Source organism: Platichthys flesus, chromosome 1 (assembly GCF_949316205.1).
Source record: "Platichthys flesus chromosome 1, fPlaFle2.1, whole genome shotgun sequence".
NCBI classification, from domain to species: domain Eukaryota; kingdom Metazoa; phylum Chordata; class Actinopteri; order Pleuronectiformes; family Pleuronectidae; genus Platichthys; species Platichthys flesus.
In genome coordinates this window covers 16,006,207-16,027,966 of record NC_084945.1, presented here as the reverse complement: position 1 = coordinate 16,027,966, position 21,760 = coordinate 16,006,207, and the positions used below count along the sequence as shown (strand labels likewise).

The 21,760-nt window shown below is 42.4% G+C and overlaps 1 protein-coding gene across 2 annotated transcripts; it reads right to left on the bottom strand.

Moving 5' to 3' along the window:
* Positions 1-7,189: 7,189 nt before the first annotated feature.
* On the bottom strand, positions 7,190-15,304 carry wt1b (WT1 transcription factor b). 2 transcript variants are annotated; one of them, XM_062386874.1, is made up of 9 exons: positions 14,539-15,304; positions 12,447-12,569; positions 11,263-11,362; positions 10,059-10,139; positions 9,377-9,482; positions 9,112-9,256; positions 8,726-8,815; positions 8,091-8,174; positions 7,190-7,921 (listed from the first exon to the last, which is right to left on the bottom strand). In XM_062386874.1, the coding sequence occupies exons 1-9, from the start codon at positions 14,957-14,959 to the stop codon at positions 7,800-7,802; spliced, it is 1,272 nt and encodes a 423-aa protein (XP_062242858.1). In that variant the 5' UTR covers positions 14,960-15,304; the 3' UTR covers positions 7,190-7,799. The 2 variants fall into 2 exon arrangements, with proteins under 2 accessions (XP_062242858.1, XP_062242857.1); XM_062386873.1 differs by having other exon boundaries at positions 8,082-8,174; positions 14,539-15,303.
* Positions 15,305-21,760: the final 6,456 nt, after the last annotated feature.

Below are 21,760 nucleotides of genomic sequence, written 5' to 3'. Positions count from 1 at the left end.
CTCGGGCCCTAATCATTTCTTTAAAAATTTAAATGTTTCAGACTAGCACTGAAGAACTCCTCGGTGGCTGAGAAGCACAGGCGTGTTTTGATAGCTATGACTGAACAGCTAAGTTATATTTAAGACTTTTTAAATGTGTTTCTCTCTAGAGCGTCTGTCCCCAAACTCGGGGTCTGGACCCCCACTCACTCACTATGAACATTTCTGGAAGTACTCCCACAATTATGTTCTCACGTAAAGCCTCTACAGAACATTTCAGGACACATCTGAAAGCAGCTCTAAAGAGATATAGACATCAAAACCCTCATGGGTTAATTGCAGGTCAGGAGAGAGACGGGCGACAACATGTGTTGAGTTCATACATGTATACATGTGCTGTATGGGGTTTAAAGCTTCACACGGGCCACACTGAAGGCAGCTTCTTTGTCTTGGGTGTAGGCCGCCCCAAGTCTTCGAGTCGGTATTCAAGTTTTCGATGCGCTGAACATCAGGAACACGCAAATGCTGTTAACACTTCTCATGACTAATCGCAGTCTACACACACGCACAGCGGACATGCAGTTAAGCTGACTTGCTGTTGCTGCTGGCTGTGGCAGTAAAACTCTTAGATGTAACTGAGAAAGCAGCTCTGCCACCCAGCCTGTCCCCTCTGCCTGCTCATGTGGAACATATGGATATATGTGTGCCAGTTAGCAAGGCAAGTCAAGCGGGACCAATGCGATAAAGCTCATTAGGAACAAGGGACAGGGCGATGTATGTGTGGGCTGTGTTATTCTGTTGTAATGCAGGACCTTCTTCCAACACTCTCAGAACCGCAGGAGCCATAAAACGTCCTGTTTGCTAGTTTTTTAATCCTTAACATTTCTTTAGGTTTAGGTGACTTTGCTGAAATATGTTACCAGAGTCTTGCATGGTTTCCACTTGCAGAGTGTCATCCCAGAATGCAAATCCCTTTTTAGATGAATTCCTGCTCCACGTCTGATGGACAAGGTGTGACTTTTAGTGGCATCTGTATTTTTATACATTTTTAGGTCCCGATCGTAAATCAGCCACAGGATTGATTGTGATGGTACCCAGGAATCTAAACATGAGGCAGCTTTTAGTCCCTTTGCACTATTTTAATTCTCTCCCTCATATTTGATTTATAATTTGTGTTTCTCTCTACCTCTATTGATCTCTCTACCCCTTTCATGCCATTCTGTTTTTAATCTCTTAAATTTAAAATAATTTAAACTCCACTGATTTTAAAAAGATTTCTTCTCTTGATTTGTCTCTGTCTTGTTCTTAATATCTCTGTTCACCACCTCTGCCTATGAAACCTGCGTTATAAATAAAACGGCCTTGCCTTGATCCCGTCCATTAGATAATCTAACGTTTGCTTCACTGCCATGTTACACAGTGCGGGGGTCAGTCGTGCATCCCACATTTGAATAATTGGGGCAGCTTAAAACACCAAGTAGCTCAATGGACTTCCTCCAAACAGCATATGAGGGTTGTCATGTGTCTGGGTGCATCTGTGTGTCTGGGTCAACATGTGAGTGAAGGTGGATGAGTGTTAACGGTGCGGCAAGGGAATGTAAGAACCAAATGCGAGATGTGGCGGGGGGGGGGGCCTGTGTGCGGCCTGCCTCGCAGTCATGTTTAACAGCCTGCCCCTCCTGTTTATGATAGGATCCTAATCATTCACACTGGGGGAGTGTGTGTGTGTTTGTTTGTGTGTGTGTGTGTGTTTGTGTGTGTGTGTGTCTGTGTGCAGTAATGCCTTCGGACGGCGCTCATATGAGTGTCTGCGTAGATCAACCCCTCTCCACTGACAATAATGAGCCCTCTGGGTGAGAAGAGGATGGGGGCAGTGGGAGAGGGCGGTCATAAAGAGTGTAGCATATTAATGTCTGTGACCATGAATTATCCCCCCCCCCCCCCCCATTCAGTATTATTATCCACCAACAATCAAGAGTTACATTTTTTCATTGCACACTGCCAATTGTATCTCAGCAAAACCAAAAATGGACTATTCATCCGCATGAAAAAGTACACATGTACACACTCCTCTGTTCCTCTGCTCCCCTCTGACTCTTGGCATCAGGACCATGGCCTATTTTCCATCGGAATTTATCTGCGCTCCCTCATCTTTGTCTTTCATCTCTTGTGTTTGTTCCTTCCACCCCGGGGAATTGGAGCTCAGGGTGATGTTGGTAATGATCTTCGAGACATCTGACCCATCCTGAGGCTTTCATAACAAGCTTTCTCTCCATTATATAATAACATGCACAATGGTAAAAAAGAAAGAAAAAGGACAATATCGTTCATTATCAAGCTTTTTACACGAAACACTTTATATGTCTTACTTGAATGTAACATGTTAAAACTTTTCTCTGCATTTCTTATTCAAGGTCGAGTCATTATTATCATAGTTTTATCAGGGAAACTGCAGCGAATAAGGAGAAGCTGCCCACAGATGACCTTACTATTAATGCCTTCACCACCATAAAGAGTAGAATTACTTCTACTTCTCAGTAAGCTAGTAGCTACATGTCTTAACTTGAATTTAACCTAGTAGAGCGCAAACCTCCAGCAAGGGCGACCAGTCCCCATACCATGCAGCCGCTGAAAAAGACCTACACCCTTATGGAACCACATTTAAATCCACTAGACGCAAATATGTATTTGGATCTGCATGAAATTGCAAACATTCCTCGATTTCAACCCCCACATATGTTTGAGTCATGCATAATTATCAGAGAAATCTACAATTTTACAATTGCAATGTTAAAGAATATCTCCTGGATCTATGATGCAGATCGCACATAAATTTCATATTCTACATTCAAAGCCTGTACTTGGATGGTATTTTATAGGCTGATTCTATTTAGCTTTTTATGTTATTTGTTGTGTTTTGTGCATCTCAGCTCTCATGGTTTTATAAGACAGCAGGGGTGAAATATTTGTTAGACATGAATAAATAACTTTGTGTTCAGTACCAGGCTCTATACATAAAATGTGACTCAAAAGACAGGTTGTCTTTCCAAAACCGTGTAGCCCTTCACTGAGAAATGGACTTCATCTTCAAACATAAATCAAAAATAGACATACTCTTGCTAGAATTTCATGAAGGGAAATTTAGATTTGCAGGACATATATATATATATATATATATATATATAAATAGATAAAAGAGCCGTTTCTGATGTGTGGTCAGAATCGTCTAAACCCCACTCATGATCTCAGTGTCTCTAAAACTCGGGCTCCAGCCCCGATGACACGCAGACCATTTCCTCTGTGTTCGTGCAAGTAGTGTGATTGTGTGTGCGTGTCATGTGAATGTAGGCTAATTCAGCGCCTTGCATGTTTCTACTTCTGGAAAATGAAGCTTGAAGGAATCCATCAATCTTTCATGCCATCTTTGAGAGAGTGGGTATCCATCTTCTCCCCCCCACCCACCACCACGGGACACTACTCCTCCTAGTGGTGATGGGACAGAACCATGGGTAGGCTAAAACCCAGTGTCTTTAAACAACTGCTCCTCGTCCATCATCGTGAGTTTTTATGTGGCCGTCAATGCAGTGTAGATATGAAATAGGCCATTAATGACTACACAATTAGAGAGGAGGCTTTAAAGAGCCATACATTTCAATTTAGGAACCATAAACCTAGTGAGTTGGTAACTAATTGTAACTGCCTTTGGAGTAATGGGAGATCTTTGGACTGAGGTCAGGATGACTCAAAATCAGTTTCAAGCAGCTTTTTACGCCGCTGCGGCCCTGCTCCAGCCGCCCACTCCCTCTGACAGGCCGCCGCATATCCTGTTATGATATATGCGGAGAGGAACTTTTCGAATTTTAATTACAAGACGAACAAAGTGGCCCACAGTGGAGTTCATGACAGTGAGGGTGGAGAAAACGTCCTCCCAGTGAGACTGATATCTTTGGACAAAACGCCTCTCTCGCTCCATTTGTCAACATTTGTCTCCCTCCTCTCCCTGGTCTTCTCTCCCCACGTCCCAGCATCTGGATACCTTTGGGATGGGGGGGGCGGTGGGTGATAGAGACAGAGGAGGGGGTGAGGCAAGGCCTTTTTTCCATCCGTCCCATCCCACCGCTCCCCGGGGGGCACGGGTTGGTTTGTGATCTTGAATCTCACATGATAGAGACACATCTAATCCTGTTAGGAGTTAATGTCTTCCAGCGGAGTAGAGGAGACAGCAGGAGGGAGAAATGAGGAGAAGATGAAAGACGGGACAGTCGAGGGGAGTTATTCATATGTTCTTTTGTAAAACAGCTCTATCTGTCTCTATTTGCTGGCACACATATTGGTTTTGGGTTAGAGTATACATACTATTGGTGTTTCTGTGCCTGTGTACTCTCATGGGACCCTCCCGGCTGCTGCCTGCGTACCCGACAGACTCCTCTCAAGGTGTTTTCCCCTCGCTGTCTTTCTGTATCTGCTCCATCTCTGCTCCCTGAGTGAGAAAGTTTACCCTCTAGGCCCCATCTGAGCTCCAGGCCCCCCAAGGCCTCTGCATTCCCAGTGCTCCAACACACCGGAGCCCCTCAGGCTCCCTGCTATACCACAGGGAAAACCCCCCAAGAACCCCTAGGCCCCTCAGACTGCCGAGCAGCAGCTCTGCACAAGAGAGCTGCAGCCTGAGGGGAGGAGGCGGGGGTGTCTGGGAATACAACTGAAAACATGCTTCACTTAACATATGAACAGTCCCCGACAGCGCCTCCTGTTGGAGTAGCATTTTTTTTTTTTGCATGTGGGCCTTGTAACTCCTGTGAAGTTTCCTCTCTGGGGCCTTGACCTTGTTAACAATCCCTTGAGGCTCATAGAGGCCTCTGTGCGCTACATGTGCACTGACCTTTCCAGCTCCCAGAGGTTAAATTACGTCTTTTTTTTGCCCCAAAGAATCACAGCAGGAGCTGTATGCTGATGTGGGATGCACCTGGGACTTCACTGGATAACGTTCAGAGAAATAATATCTCTCCTTATTAGACCAAGTCATTGAAAAGCCTCATTATTACATCTGCCTGTAGGAGGTCATGTTTTCACCCCCCGTTTGTTTATTTACAAACAAGATTAGAAAAACAACTGAGCGGATTCTCATGAAACTTGGAGGACGGATGTGGAATGGGTCAGGGGAGAACCAATACAATGTTGGTCCAGAATCAGATTTTTTTTTTTCTACATTGTGTGATACGTCATTTTTTATTTTCTCATGGAATAATTCATGGCTCTTCAGGGAAGAAATCCATCACATTTAGGAAACTAATATCTGTGAATGTGTGATTGAATCTAAGGGGACTGTTACTGTTGGGCCTTGGTGGAGATACGTGCGCTACTGAGTGCCATTCTAGTTCTATGTGAATTCACGCAGAGTGCAAAGAATGGAAAGGTGGTAATACATGGAGTGAACTGTCCTTATTTCTTGGCTCTGATTGAGAGATGGAGGTTATATATCGCGCTCGCATTCAAAAGGAAACCTTCTGGGGCGCTTGCCTGCGGTTCTGAGGCGGTGAAGTTAGCAGGCGTGCTGTCCTACAGATGTCTTGGGCTGTGCGTTACCAGGTGTGTGTCACCTGAGATTACCCACGCTGACACCCCTTAAAGGCAAACAGCCAGCAGTACAGCTGAGGGGGCATCTGGTGGCGTGTGTGTGTGTCTGTGTGTGTGTGTGTGTGTCTGTGTGTGCGTGCGTGCGTGCGTGCCTGTGTGTGTGTTCATGCATTCAGATCGGTGGTAACGTTTGGCAGAAAGGGGAACGGAATGCAGACGTTTGCTGTGTTATAAGATATCTCCAATCTTAAAACTTTCTCAATCAATTTCTGGAATGTAGATCAGGTACATCAGGGCAGGGTCGAGGTCAGCGTGTCTTTGAGTGTGTGAGGATGATTGGAGTCATTTAAAGCATGCACACTCACACACACACACACACACACACGCACACACACACACACACACACACACAGAGTCTTGGCAGTCTGCAGTTAAGAGTGAACTGGAGTGAGTAAAATGCTCAACTCCGCTGTCCCTCTGATCTTCGGCCCCCTGCTTCCAGGCTCCCCTGCAGAGCGAGAACAAAGAGAAGCACGTCTTAATCAAAGTGCAACGGATTAAGAAAAAGAAAAAGAACACAACATCACAGAGATACCACCTCGCGGCCATTACGTGGATTGGAAAACAACTTGAATCACCACTTCAAATGAGCCGTGCGTGACCCTGAAATGGGAGAGCGGCATCTTAATCTCTCTCGCAGGGTCTGCGGCGGGAATGAAACAAGTACAGTGCAGCTGCAGAGCTAATGCCGCCGGGAAACGTGTGCAGGGGTTTCCATCTGTGAACATGTAGCCAACAGCTAACTCTACATATGTGCTTGTACATGTGTGTTTACATTGCTTCTCCAGGTATGTGACTTCATTAGCCCACAGAGCCATGCTCATGTTTTATGAACGTACCTGCTGCAGCTGAATCATCCCATCTCTCGTCGTCTCGCACACGAGCTGACACACAACTCCATCCACATCATCCATATTTGATGTTCCAGGGCCTGTTCTCAACGTGCCTTCCTGTTTCTCTCATTCCTTTTTTTTTTTTTTTTGCATTATCATATTTATTGTGGAGATTCAGGGCCACTAAGAAAAGACAGGATGGATGTGGGCCATATGAAGTCCTGAGGAGGAGTACAGCACTGTTGGAGGCCCATGTGCTGGAGTGAAAAGGCTGATACTGCCATCATGTGGATTAAGGATGCAAAGGGTCGTTTTAAACCGAAGGCTATTATTTACGTTTGTGTGTGTGTGTGTGTGTGTGTGTGTGTGTGTGTGTGTGTGTGTGTGTGTGTGTGTGTGTGTGAGTCAGGGCCTGTGCAGAAGGGGGCAGCCAGTGAAGTATAGAGCCAGGTGACACTGAGGTATGTGTCTTCTCTAATGAGATTTATTGGGCTCCAGATGTTCGTGGTTATGAAGATGTGTGTTGGAGATTTAGGAGGGTGAGACCTGCACCCTGTCAGAGTCGCGGCTGGGGTGCTGGTTTACTGTCTGTCACCCACCACCCCTCACCTCGACCACCCCCCCACCATCGCCCCCCTGCTCATAGGTGGCCTCTTAGCCCGTCAACAACAACAACATTCGTCATTTCCCCCCCTCTCTCGTACCCACGCGCAAGAAGGCACACACACGTTGACTCTCAAAGCTGATGTGGAACGAAATTTTATAAACGTACAAAAGCACAGAAAATACAAAAGGAATGTCTATAGGTGTGGGCAAATACAAACATATACAAAGGTGGTGGTGGCGAGTGTAAGAATATATGTTCACGATCCACCAAAAGCAACAATTCTCCTTGCTCAGCTTCATGGACAAAAAGTTTGTCCATTCCCTAAATCCAGTTTACACGGTCCAGCACATTATTCAAGGTGACGCAACTTTAACAATAAAACAAAAAGCCAGTGCAAGTGTACTGAAATTTCCAAAATCAATATTTTCCTCATCTCCTACAAAAAATTAAAAAAAAAATATTCTTGGCTCAGATTTCCCGTATCCTTTCAAAGTCTGAGTTTTTAAAGTCAGATGAGCGAGCGCTGGCTCAGGTGCCTCTCGGGGAATCTCGTGGATCATCAGTGAGTTCTTGCTCCCCACGTCATCTGGGCGGCTGAGGGAGGCTTCAGCTGTGCTCATCCCATCAGCGAGTCTGACAAGGCACCATAACCGCTGACCAGGCTCCAAGCTTCTCTCTCTACTAGCTGGCACAACATATTGTCACCTTCCTCCTCCTCCTCCTCCTCCTCCTCGTCTCTTCGCTGTTCAGATGGCAGGCTGCAGCTTGGTCAGGTTCCTCTGGTGCATGCTGTGGTGGCGCACCAGCTCGTCAGAGCGGGCAAACTTCTTCTGACAGTTGGACCAGCGGCAGGTAAAGGGCTTCTCACCTGACAAGGAGGGGACGAGCAAGGGAAACACAAAACAAGAGAAATTGTTGCTTTAGAGTGAATTCAACCCCTGGGAATGCAAGCTGGTGTTTTGTTGTGCATGACTCGTAACAAGTCAGACAAAAAAGGATGGAGACGTAGAAAATAAAGGTATACGCACTTGTTTTACCTGTATGAGTCCGAGTGTGCGTCTTAAGGTGGTCTGACCGTGAAAACTTTCTCTGACACGTCTCGCACTGAAAGGGCTTCACTCCTACACACACAGAGAGAGAGAGAGTGAGAGAGAGAGAGAGAGAGAGAGAGAGAGAGAGAGAGAGAGAGAGAGAGAGAGAGAGAGAGAGAGAGGGCGGCGGGGGTCAGGGCCGTGGGAGAGACAGAATGTGAAAATTAGAGTAAGGTTGAACGTTTAAACATTTCTTTAGATCACTGTAAGAGACGAAACACTTTACAAATTACAAAAGATCAATTTACAAAGTTTCTTATATCAGAAAAATACTTGGAAGTTCTCTTTTTAAATTACAAAAACTTGGAATTAACACATCCTAATAGTTTTGACCTTTTATGAAGTGAACCATTGAAACATAGACAATAATTGTCTACTTATCGAAACCAGGATTTATATGGTTAAAGAAAGATAATTTTTTGTTGATTTTAGGACTAAGAGAGGTTATTTCTTAAACTTGAGTCAAGGTGTTTTGCACTGGATCAAATTGGATTTACAAATACTCATCACAACAAACAAAATGAAAGTGATGAGCTCAGTGTGTCCTCCTGTACAGATGCAGACGTTTGACCCGTGTGTACCTGTGTGTCTGCGCTGGTGCCTCTTTAACTGGTCTGAGCGGGAGAATCTGCGGCCACAGTCTGTGAAGTCACACTGGTAAGGCTTCTCTCCTGCAAAATAAAACACCCACATCGTCATCATCAACATAATCATCATCAGCCATGAAAATGATTAATATGTTTGACGTGATTAGATTTGATTCATCTGGATAAAGTTTGCTCCATCTTTATCGATCCACCTTTCACACACACAGCTACACACACACTCAAACCTGAGCAACAAACTCTCCCTGATAAAACACATGATGGTTTTATCTCTTCTTCAGACTTTGTCATTGCAATGTATGAGGAGAAGATGTCTGCCGTGGTCCGAGCCGGAGTCAGTGGTGTAAATCACATGGTCTCACCGGTGTGTTTGCGGCCGTGCATCTGCAGATGTGACAGCTTGAAGTATCTCTTGCTGCAGCCTGGATAAGCACAGACAAATGGACGCTTCTCATTGGCCTCTGACCTCACAACAGGAGGAGCGATGCCAGGTACCCGTCTGACGTCCTTCAGGAAGAGAGGATAGAAAGAAGAGTCAAGAGGGTTGAACGGTAGAGATGTTCATGTTGCGTTTGTATCAATTGTATAACTGTGTATGTATGTGTGTATGTGTGAGTGTAAACTGACCTGTAGGCCTCTGAACACACTGTGTGCGTGTATGTGGTACTGAGCACTGACAAGCATGGGTGGAGGTGGGACTATGGGTTCACTGTCATAACTGGTTGTATGAACACTGCAGGGGAAAAATGTATTAACTGGAATTAAACACGGCAAAACATTGTTCCTATAGCTACACTATAGTGCAGTTTAGTATAATGGAGTAAAAGCCAAAGATAATATAAAAAAATAAAATTCATAATATAATAATACAAGAAACATTTTTTGTTTTATTTCATAGAATAGTATTATTCTATTAGTAATAATAATATCAATAATAATATCAATATAAGGTATATAATATTATATTTTTCATGATTGGTAACTCAATTAATTAGGTGATTAAAATGTAATGTTTAGAAAGTATCGCAAGATTTGAAACCAAGTTTTTTCTTTTTTTAAAAATCTAAAACCAATTTTTTTTAGAAATGAGGTCTTGTCAAAATGTTCTTTTTACACACACACACACACACACACACACACACACACACACACAATATTGTCCTCTTCCTGATTTCCCCAGGCAGTAGGCCAACAGCCATCTGGTCAAATCCTCCTCTTCCTCCTCATCCTCCCCCCTCACAAAGAATACAACAATATAGTATTATATAGAAAAATATAGAAAAAGTGAGAGAGAAAAAGAGACGCTCACCTCTTCATGGAGGACGCCAGGCTGTTCATCTGGTTCCATTTTACACACTCCAGCTGAGATGCCATTTGGTAAACGTTGTCACTGAGGGAAACATATGAAGAAGAAAGATGGTAATATATTATTAAATGAAAAGGTTATGAAACCCGCTAATGTAATTAGCTGTGAGGATTTTTTGGTAATTTCGTTTCTTTGTTGAAATGCAATTTTTCGGGGAAATCCAGAAATGATAAATCACAGATAGTATGGATGCTACAGGGTTTCCTTCCTGTCTTATCTCTTCCCTTATATGGATAATGAAGACACTTCATTCAGGGGAAACTCCAAACGGTCGGCTTATTAACACATCCTGTCCGCCCACCACACTCACTGGCTTCATTAAAAAACATGGGCTCCGGGCCATTCTTTACCTTGGCAGACTACACTGGTGTGTTGTACAGAAACACACACTTGGACATGCAATCGTGCACTCTGCGGGGGTGAGTGCCTCGGTGCCTAGCACACCACGGCCCGGTGCATGACATCACTCCGTCCTCAGTATCATTAAAGGTGGGAAATAGTTTTGGGGGAATTCTGGACAGCATTCCTTGAGAAGTCCTTGAGGGAAGGATCATGATGGCTCGCTAATCAGCCCTGAGCTATGTTACACTGTGGAAAGACTCAATGATATCTGACATATATACACAGTGTGTGTGTGTGTGTGTGTGCGTGTTCATGTTTCTGTTTTGTTTGAGGGTTTCCAGCTCGGGCCGGACGCACTAACAACAGTGAAGTCTTCCCCCTTCTTATCAGCTGCTGTTCCAGTATTTGGGGTGCACATGTTCCTTTCCTCCAACAACATCGCAGGGCGGCATTCAAAGAATTTCATCCCAATTTACCCTTTGAGACGCTTCACATCAAAATGAAAACAAGTTGGAAACACATTCAGAGGTTAGAATAAGCAGACTCCCTGTCCTAGCTGCACCCCTCCTCCCATCACCTCTTATTTACGCTGAACTTTTACTTTTTGTTCCTCATGACGGACTCGGACACATCAGCAGTAGATCACTCAAGTGTTTGTTTTGACCTGCAGGGCAACACTTAACCTCAGAACAAATTAGACATTAACGCAGGATCCGAGAGAGTGAGATGTTGAGGGGGAGTTGAATTTCCAGTGGAAAGAGGATTCAAGGTAGCAGGAGTCAAATATGGCGATAACAAACTGTACCTGTTGTAGTTTCTCAGGAGCAGAGCCTGGCTGCTCGGACACGATTCTGAAGGGTTGTGGCAACCAAACATGGGAGGAGGCGCCCCGTACTGCTGGTCAACTGAAATCAAGAAATTAAACGTTGAAATACTTTCATCATTGCTCAAATACATTTTACAAATTTTCAAATAAAACAGATAAATTAAATCAAAATTAAATAACTACAAATAGAATATATACATTGTTTTCTGCAGATTAAAAGCAGTTCTGAAGAAATCGGTTTAAGTAATGCTGCACAGACAATGCCTGTAACCCTCCCCCACAATATTAATAATGTCACACTGAAGGAAAAAGATTGAGTATAAAACACAATAGAGTGGTTGGTTTTCTCCCTTCAATTTAATTTGCAGCAGGAACAAAGAGTAATTTGACTGTAGTTACTTTGGCGACTAGTTAGTTGGTATTATCTGGCAATATGACGTATAGATCGTGATTGCTATTGTATAGTATATCAATTACATATTGGTAAGAAATTACAATTTAGAAATGTTCCAGTGTATTTGACCAATCTATTTGACCTCAGACGCCCCCAATGTTCAAACCTAAAGTCAAGCCCCTTTAGCCTTTATTAAGATTGTTCCTATTTCCTTTTCTTGTGATCCACTAATTGATTAAGAAACTCAGTTTCAACTTTACTTTTAAAAATTGCTAATTGCAAAGCGGCACACTTTCCATTGTCCCACACCAGCTCATGAGTCTTAGAAATTTCCTAAGAAAGATCTTGTCCAAGAATATTTGAATTATATATTGTTTTCTGTCCCGGACTTGCCACTACACAGCTTTTCTTTTCAAGGAGAGAACAGGACAATTAGAAACAGTGGTGCTTTTCAGGTTCGTATAGTATATTAGTCCCCAGACAGTTTTTGACATTCCAGCAGTCACATAAAGCTGTTTCCTCAAGTTATCACTTCCAGAGTCATTCACCATACGTATTCTTAGAGTGAGAGGAAGGAGTGTGTTTGAGTGTGTCTGCTGGCATGAATGTGTGCGTGTGCGCACACAAGATGGAGAGATGTGAAGGAAAATAGCGACTCTGTTGTGATATGAAAAATGACAGGTTACTTATATAACCTTGCCGTGACAGGACAGCCTCCCAGTCTGCGAGTCAATTTAGTGGAAAAAACGTTGGGGATGCAGACAGTTACCTATGTTGTTTGGAGGTGACAGTGTGTCCTCGTGTTTGAAGGAGAGGCTGGAGAGCTGAGGGGTGTGGTGGGATGCAGCGTGACCACAAGTGGGGCTGCTGTCCAAACCCACCGCTCCATAACCTGACAAAAGAAAACAAAAGAGAGAAGGAAGTTAAGAGGATCTTATTGGCCTGGTCGAGTCATTAGATTACCGTCTCACAAATGACTGTAACAGTTTGGAGCTTGCACTGTCTCCAGCATCTGAGCGGTTTATCCGGATCCTCCTGGTAGAAGCTCTAAGTGCCTGCAGGGTTACTACAGAGACACATTCGTCAGACGACTAAATCCACTTTCTTTGTAACATATCTATTTTTTCCAGCCATCACTCTTCGGCCTTGTGGTTGCAGGCAGATGGAAATGGAAATTTGGCAAACCCACCTCTGACAGACCGAGATGAGCCACTGTAGAATATTCTTGATAAAAAAAAAAAAACATTGAGAAGAAAGGAATTGAACATTTACAAAATGTATTACGTTTGTTTTGTTGCGACTGCAAAATGGTAATAATATATAGTAACAATGCATACAGTGAATACTGAGTTAAATTAGGGTGGCAAATCTGTTAATAGTACATGAAATCAATCATACAACCAGATGCGATGTGCGTCTACACATAAAGCCTGTATCCTGAGACCAGCCCCGGAGGGATCTTGAAAGTTTAAAGAAAAGTGACTCTTCTTTAAATCCCCCCAGCCTGTAGAATGTTACTCTGAGCATTTTATCACTTCATCAAAAACTACTTTCCACTGAGAAAACAAGACTCACAGCGCACTGTTAGTCAAAGTCACATCAGCCGACACGTTCAGGTTTAAATGTGTGACCTCTGAGTGATGCGCCCCAACAGACAGATATCATATCCACTGTATGTTAAAAAAGCAGCACGGGACACACAGCACAAAGAAGTTTTATTCTAGATTTAAAATATTTGAAACCCCCTAAGATGTGTTTGGTGCAGGTTAAGCATTAAAGAATAAAAAAGTGTTGGTCAGTGCGACAAGTCCATTTTACTTTCCACAGCCTGTATGACATGAGCAAAAATTAACTTTTTCATTGGTATATATTTTTTGTATATGTATATAATTTTTACTTTTGTTTTGTAGGAATAACTGGGTTCAATTTGCCAAGTAGAGAGAAGTTGTTTTGACCAAGAGTTATTTGTGTTTTTACGCCTGGTGTTGGAGACACAAAGTTTTACTTTAAAACTCTCACAAAGTCAGTGGCAGTTGCAGAAATTGATCTGCATGAAAACTGAAAACATACTGGTCATGATATTAAATTAAAAATAAAACGGTTTTTTTTCAAATAAGTAACACAACAACCAAAATGACCAAAATAACAATCTTTCGGTACCAGAGAGTCTAATTCTGCCCTCTGTTTTTGATGAGGCATAATTTCCAAAAAGCTGCTGTTACCAAGTTTCTGTGCACAACTGTGGGTAAAATCAGCACACCATCATAAAAAACTTTGAATGTGAATGGTACCGACAAACCTGCACTTCAGAAAACTATACTTTGAACGTGTATGATTACAGAGACTTTGCAGTAATTAAACTTGATAAAACCCTATAGATGATCTACCTGATCATTTAATTCCAAATTAAACACATATTACTGTTGAAATAACACTAATATAATAACTAATCAATTTGATGACGATACTAATAATAATAACTGTTGTAGTGACTCTGCGGGTGACTGAATTTCAAAGGCATTAAAATCATTTCTAGAGCGAAACTCTGTAAAACCCCAGTGGACAGGAACCACTGGTGATCTCTGCCAGATGATTACCAGAAATCTGTCAACCTCTTCCTCACATGGGACAGAACGACCCGGGCGAGCTCCTAGCATCCTGCTCAGACACAACACTGTTGACAAACCCTAAACACGGAGTCACATCACGAACACAAGACAGGAAATGTGAAATAACTGGCTTGTAATAACACCTAGACCTCATTGATTAGAGTGTGAAAACAGCTCCTCATGTTCCGTGGCCGCTACATAACTAAGCTAATGAGAGGAGACAAAGGTGGGACTGGTAATCAGCAGGCTTACCCTGGTTCCTGACCGCAGGGGGACTGTCCACACAGCTGGGCAGGTAGGTCCCATTGGGGAACACTCTGGGTTGACCTGTGGTTGGTTCTCCGAAGGCTCCGACCCGACAGGGGCCTGCCCCTGTGAACTGGCCTGAGAAGTGCACAGTGAAGGCCCCACAGGGTCCACAGTGAGGGTCCTCTATGGGGTCTGCGGTCCCCCAGCCTGGTTCCTGCTTGATCAGGGAGGGATGGGAGGGCAGGGAGCTGTAGGGAGAGCTTGGATGGAGGTCCAGCAGTTGGGTCCACTGGCCAGTGCCAACGGACATCCCACAGCCGCCACCAGCTCCTGGTAAGGATGGCATGGGAGGCGCTGGAGTTAAAAGGGTCAGATCTCGAACGTCTGACCCCATGGACATGGCTCCATACGGTTCAGTCAGCATTGTTGAAGGCAGCTCGAGACAGTTCACAGGAGAATGAAGGTATTCCAGTGAAGACACGGATGGGAAATTAAAGAGTCACAGTAATAAACTCCTACAAGCGCAACAAAAACTCAACCTGAAGAAACAACGAGCACGAAGGAAAGTCCTCTTCGGAAACAAACATCAGTTAATCGCAAATCACTACAGGAGCCATCTTTTCCAACCAAATGAGGACATTGATTGAAGGCGCGATGATGAACTAAATCTGCCAAATCTGAAGCTCTCTGTGTATCTGCAGCCGGTGGAAGTGGGAGTCAGTGAGGGTAACAGTGCCTTGTCCCTCTGTCTCTATAATGTCTGGCTTTCCTTACTCTACTGAAGGCTCAAATAGTGCATAACTCAGTGGACAGGGGGAGGAGCGAAGGAGGCTGAGAAGAAGATGACTCCCTGGCCAGCGCGGCCCTGCACTTCTCTGCAGATAATGACTAACAGCACATTTGCATGAGCGGGCGTTGCTTTTGATTCTTTGTTCGAGTGTCGTTCAAATTGAATAGTTGCATTCGTTTTTATGAATATGTTTGAGGTGCTTAATTTAAGTTATGTAATCAAATTCCAAGTAAAAGAGTGTTTTTACGTATTTATTTTCCTGTGTGTATACATCAAAACATATGGATATCTGAACATGTACAACTGAATGAAACCGACAAAGTTCAAAGTTTAACAAAATAAAACACAATTTCATTTTTTTATAAAAACTGAGATGTTTTGTCCTTTTGAACTCTGGGTTTCTCGCAAGCTTTAACATCATTTCTGACTCATCTGTTACATGAACTATTTCCCACAAGTCATGAAAAAGTGAAAAACGGGTGATTCACAAGAGCCCACACTTGGTTTGGTAAGACCATTGTCTGTATATAAAAAGTAAATTATTAAGTACATTTTTATTTTTATTATAAATATGTATTGATTTATTAAGTATTGTCTTATATTATTATTTTTGTTCTGTATGTTTGTTTGTTTGTTTTTATGCAAGATGACACAAAGTCAAGAAAACAGATCTCCACAAAACAAAGAATCCAGGATATTTCGATGAAGATTGGATTAAGGGGCAGATTCAGGATTATCTTTGTCACTTTCTCCAACATTGCGAGATAACATATGTTGTCAATTTGGATTTGGTGAATATAAATGTGGTTTCATAAGGGGACTGTTGGAAGGTTTGCACTAAACTGAGAGTTCTAGTTACTATTATATTAATTCCAATGAAGGCGTTCACATATCCAAATTTAGAAAAGCCGTTTTTATTAATTGATATATTGGAGGTTTTTACTTGTGATTTGTTTTCTTCATTGAAATATTAAATAACATAGTTATTAATTAAAATGTAAAAATAACAAAGCATGCAGAAAACGTTCTCTGAATTATCCCATTTTGGTAAAAGCGCTGTTTTGCTCAAAGCTACTTCACGCAAACTGCATGGCCTTGGAGCAGAGCCACATCACACAAAGGATAATTATTTATTAGTGGAGGAGAGGGGGAGGTATGTGTGTGTGATCGTGTGTGTGTTTGTGTGTGTGTGTGTGTGTGTGTGTGTGTGTGTGTGTGTGTGTGTGTGTGTGTGTGTGTGTGAGTGAGCACTTAAGAGATAGGGGTTTTGACCTTAACTCAGTGTAGAACTACAGAAGAATGCAGTAAGTTGAAATATGCCAGTGAATTCAACACAGCTGCTGTGGATCTTTTAACATTATAATATTTGTCAGTTCAGCAGTTCGGTGCCTCCTTTACACTAATGTCTGAAACAGTGAACAAATATACTATGCTACATCCAGTAGAGCATAACAGTCAGATGTGATGAGAACATAATGCTCCCTTCTGTCTTCACTTTACTTTACAGTGTATATGAGAAGGAGTACCTTGATCATTGTAAATAAAAAAAAAAAATTGGCTTGACCCTTGATTTCAAAATCTTTCCTGTGAAAAAAATTATGCAACAGTGAATAGTTTTACAAAGTGATTTCTTTTTTTTTATTGATATCATACACTCATGGTATTAAAAAACTCCACTGACGATGCTGAGAGGTGTAGAGTGTCTCGTCACTTCCTCTCAACACCATCTGGATTATTATAGTCTAGGATTCCAGTGAACATAAGTGACCACTGATTCAACTTAAGAAGAAGCAGTGGGAGGGGGTAGACGGACAACTGAAATGGGCAAAGCGGAGGAAGTAAGAAAAACAAACGAGAGTGAATTCAAAGACAAAAAAAACAGTAAGAGTGGGGAAATCTGCAGGCAAATTTCTGAAGAAGCATGGACGCAGGCTGCTGTAATTGACCCACAAGTCATTATTGCACAATCGCACTGATAAATCCACTTAAATCCAGTTTTGGTGACTATTCTTTTTGACGGATCACCTGATGCGGCTCGACAGATGCATATTCCACTGTGATTGGATGGGGAACTATAGCAGACTAAATGCTATAATGTCAAAATGTAAAAAAAAAAATGGTAGTGAAGATAATATTCCTGGATCCACCCTCTAAAGCAGATCTGCACCAACTTTAAGAGGGTTCTTCACTACACATCCTTTCACTAAGTTTCATACCAATCCGTCATGTTGGTTTTATGTTATCTTGGTCACAAACATACAAATCAATAAAAAAGTGGACAGGAGTAAAAACCTAGACTCAAACAGAACTAGTTAGCTGTGAAAGTCTGAAAGTTAACGTCATTGTTGGGCACTGCCCCCCCCCCCCCCCCCACTCCAATCTGAGGTCAAAAAGGTGCGTGGGGGAGGGCAGTTTCCTAAGCTATTTAATTATTCTTCTGAAAACACATACTGACACTTTAACTCTTGTCAGGACAACAATAAACCCTGTTTGACCAAGAACTATCTGACAATCTAATAATCCAAGCATATCTGATGACAGTCCATTTCAACAGTCATAACCTCTGAAAGATAAACATAGACTTCTCTGGATGATTCGTGGTCTCTGACTTACTCTATTCTGGGAAACAAACGAGTGCAAAGGCAGACCCGTGTCCCCGGGGATCACGCAGACATCCAGAGGACGTCCACGTAGCCCATTTCAAAATAGCAGCAAAAATAATTAATTTCTCCCTAAGCAGTCTGAAAAAAGAAAAGAACCCTCCTGTGGTCCGCCCTCCACAAACAAACAGAAACACTAAATAATGCAGTACATGTACAAAAGGTTGTGGCACAATTAAAAGTATCTTGCCAAAAATATGAGCGAGAGAGAGAGAGAGAAAGAAAGAGAGAGAGAGAGAGAGAGAGAGAGAGGATATGCTTGTGAGCCAAGGCAAATGCTGGCCGTGCCTTCCCCAGCGGAGTCTTTAGCAGGGATGCATCAAATGTGACGGGGGCCGGGAGAAAACAAGCCTTTCAGCCCCTATGACGGATGGCAGTCCCCAAATACACCCATTCTTCAGCTCGCTCTCTGGTTAACTCAGGGTTTAAAACAACAACGCCGTGCCGAGGAAGGGAAATGGTCAATACTGCCTCTGACCTTTTACAAGAAATACACTCGACTCCAGCTTTCTACACCGCGATGAGTAAGAGGCAACTGGAGAGGGGTCGGTCCCAGCCAGAGAGACGCATGATAAACTACGCAGATATGTGTCTTGGCGGGACACATGAAAAGGAAATTACTTTTTCCATTTTAATAACCATCTGCATTCATGCTACTGCATCCGAAGATAGACATTTTTTTACGGTGCTTCTTTTCAAATCGAGAGCGCCGGCGATTTAAAACGATATGATTTATTGACATTTATAAAACTTTAAATAAAATGTTTCTTTTGTGGCCACGAATTGATCATCAAAACAGCCTGTGTAAGAGAAGTGCCAGAGAGCAACAGGTGTTATTTTGATGTGCTGACAGTGGCATAAAAAAAGGCCTAGTCCTTCACTTGTCTGCGTGGGCATGGAAACACAGAGATAACAAACACGGCAGCATTTCTAGGAAAGCACAGAACACTAAAGAGTTATATTCTTCTGTCTTCTCTCAATGAGCTTCTCAGAACAGTGGTCTGGTTGTGCGAGAGCCAGTCTCCTGCTCATTGAGATAACAAAAAACGGACGCACCTCTCATCATCTCGTTGTTTTACACATTGACGCAAACATTTGGAAAAAAACAGCATCATACCTAAAGATTCATTTTCACACATCCTTGCTTCTGCCTGGGGCCGACATAGCGCGCAAAAATCGCCACTTTTTAATTTCCTCCCGTATCTTCCCAGAGTTGCTCTTCAAAGTGTTGCATATCAGCGCGGAGATAAGAAACAGAGGAGAGGAATCTCCACGGCTCACGTGTCAGACACAGCACCGGTCCAGTGATGTTTCACACACCAGCGCTTCTTCATGTTGATGATCACCTTTCACCTTTACCCTCTCCCCCATATTCATTTACATTCGTTTACAAGCTGGACACTCCAGGATCAAATACGAGTGGGAATACTTTTAAGCGAGGAATATAAACAGTCAGATCAAAGTATACGGAGTGACAGCTAAATGGCCAGCAAATCCTGAGAACAGGCGCGAGTCCATCTATCGTTAAACTGACTTTTAAAATGGGTCATGAATTTATACGTTCGTTGAAAAATTCTTAATAAGTAGACTGGGGTTTTGGCAGGGACTCCTCAAACTAAATCGGTGCTTATGTTTATCGTGAAAAAATAACACATTGCCCAGTGCAGCAGTGTGGCCTTAATAATGTGTTTTAACAGATTTCAGATCACAGAGGAATGAGTTGGAGCAGCTTCTGGCGACACGGGCGGTATTTTTGGGGAATAATTTCTTGCTGGGACTTTTTAAATGCTTTTTTTGTTTGTTGACAATAAGAAAAATACAGAACAGGAAGCTTCTAATTATCTTTGAGCGATCACAACAGTTATTGGTTTTATTTGTTGACCAGATGTGATATTTATTTTCTCTGAGTGGAATATATCATTGACAGAAATTCCCAATTATATCTAAAGCTTGCTTGTTATTAAATCTTAAACTTAACCTACATTGATATTTGATTTTTACCATTCAAAAATAAGTTGATCTTTATTTTGTATTCCACTGTACAGTCATCTCCGGTGTCTTGTTGCAATTTTCTGAATAACCCACTGTTTGTCTCATCCCAGCAGGTGCCTGTGTGTCAGGATCAAGGCCGGCCATTATCAGTTCTTACCGGTAAACCCCAGCCTCTTCCCTGCTGTCACACCCCGGCAGCTGCAGCCAGGGCGTAAGCAGAAAACATTTCACATATCTCCAGTGGTTACTGATTCTGTTGTCATACCCTTAAGTCTCATTCTGAGGCGAGGCGAGCAAATGTTTACAGGATGACTCGGATGACAAATCACCACAATCAGAACATAGAGTGACTGTTATCTCTCAAAATTAGGGAAATGTGCTGTTACTGCAACTTTCTCAGCCCCAGTGAGACACACCATAGATGAACAAAATGTAAAATATGTCAAACATTAATGTTAAAAGACAATACAGTTCTTGTAAAGCATTGACTGTAAATAAGCCTTGAACAACACGTCTCCACTTCATCTCACTATCCACAAATTCGGTCACAATTTCTCAGAAACAGACCCTGCCATGTTGTGCATTTGAAGACAGTAGGGATCGAGTGACAGATCTGTGGTAGTGAGGTCCCGTCAACACATGCTCTCGACCCAATCGTGACTTGGTCTCAGTTTGTCAATCATAATGTTTTACCCTGTTTTCAAATAACAATTATTTAGTTTTACCTACCTACCATAAAACTACCATAAAATGAACACTTTAACATACACCAGTGTGATAAGATGTTTATTTTGAATTTTTGATTGTTTCATGTCCCATTCACCTACATTGATGAGGTGGGATTTGAACCTATACTGCAGCCAACCACCAGTTGGCGATTGTGATGCTTTGGCTTCACTTTTGTGGTGAAGTCATGACGTCCATCTTCAAATGAAGTCTATACCCTCAGTTGTTTTATATTTTTGGGCTTGTTCTTAAGCAATTTGATTCGTAATGAGACATCTTTATAATTGCCTGTTCTCTGTCTCCAGCACTGTATTTATCTGCAGGAGTCTGAATGGTATCTTAAAGGCAAAGTGTCACATTATTAAACATGACTCTAATTGATATTTCAGAGATGTGGCATCTGTAGCTTCCATCCAAATGTTGTGTAGCATATCCCCGATGGCATTAAATTGAATACTTTGTTTGACCATTCTCTTAAAAGAGCATATCTCCTCCTAGACTCTTGGTGTTAATAATATAAACACTCTCTGATGAAGAGAGACCACTCCATCATGAAGACGCTCCAGTCCCTATGCAGTGACTCAACTGGTCCAGACAGAAATATCAGAACTGGACTGTAACTTCTTTTCTATTTTTTTCTTTAGCGGCTGCCATTAGGTTGCAATAGCACATTCCAAGTGGGGAGGGGGTTTACCGACCTCAGATAGCTCAACATCACAAATGCAAACTCACTTTGATTGATTGCTGCGGTCTGTGATATGAAGCTGGTCATTAAGTGATATGACAAGATAACAAAGGTATTTCACGAATCAACCTTCTATGTCTGCTCACGCGTTTTAGGTGCTCGAAGGTAAGTACAGTTCGGCCGTGTAATGTCTACAAAATGTTGTTTATTAAAGAAGAATAAAGTTCGAATTGAATGAACAAACATAATTGCAAATTAATTTCCCTAAGTCTGAGGTGCATCAACCTGTGTGACTGTTTATCTGATGGTTGAGTAACAAAAAACAAATGATAAATCTTCAAGCCACAAGATAAATATGAAACAAAGAGGTAA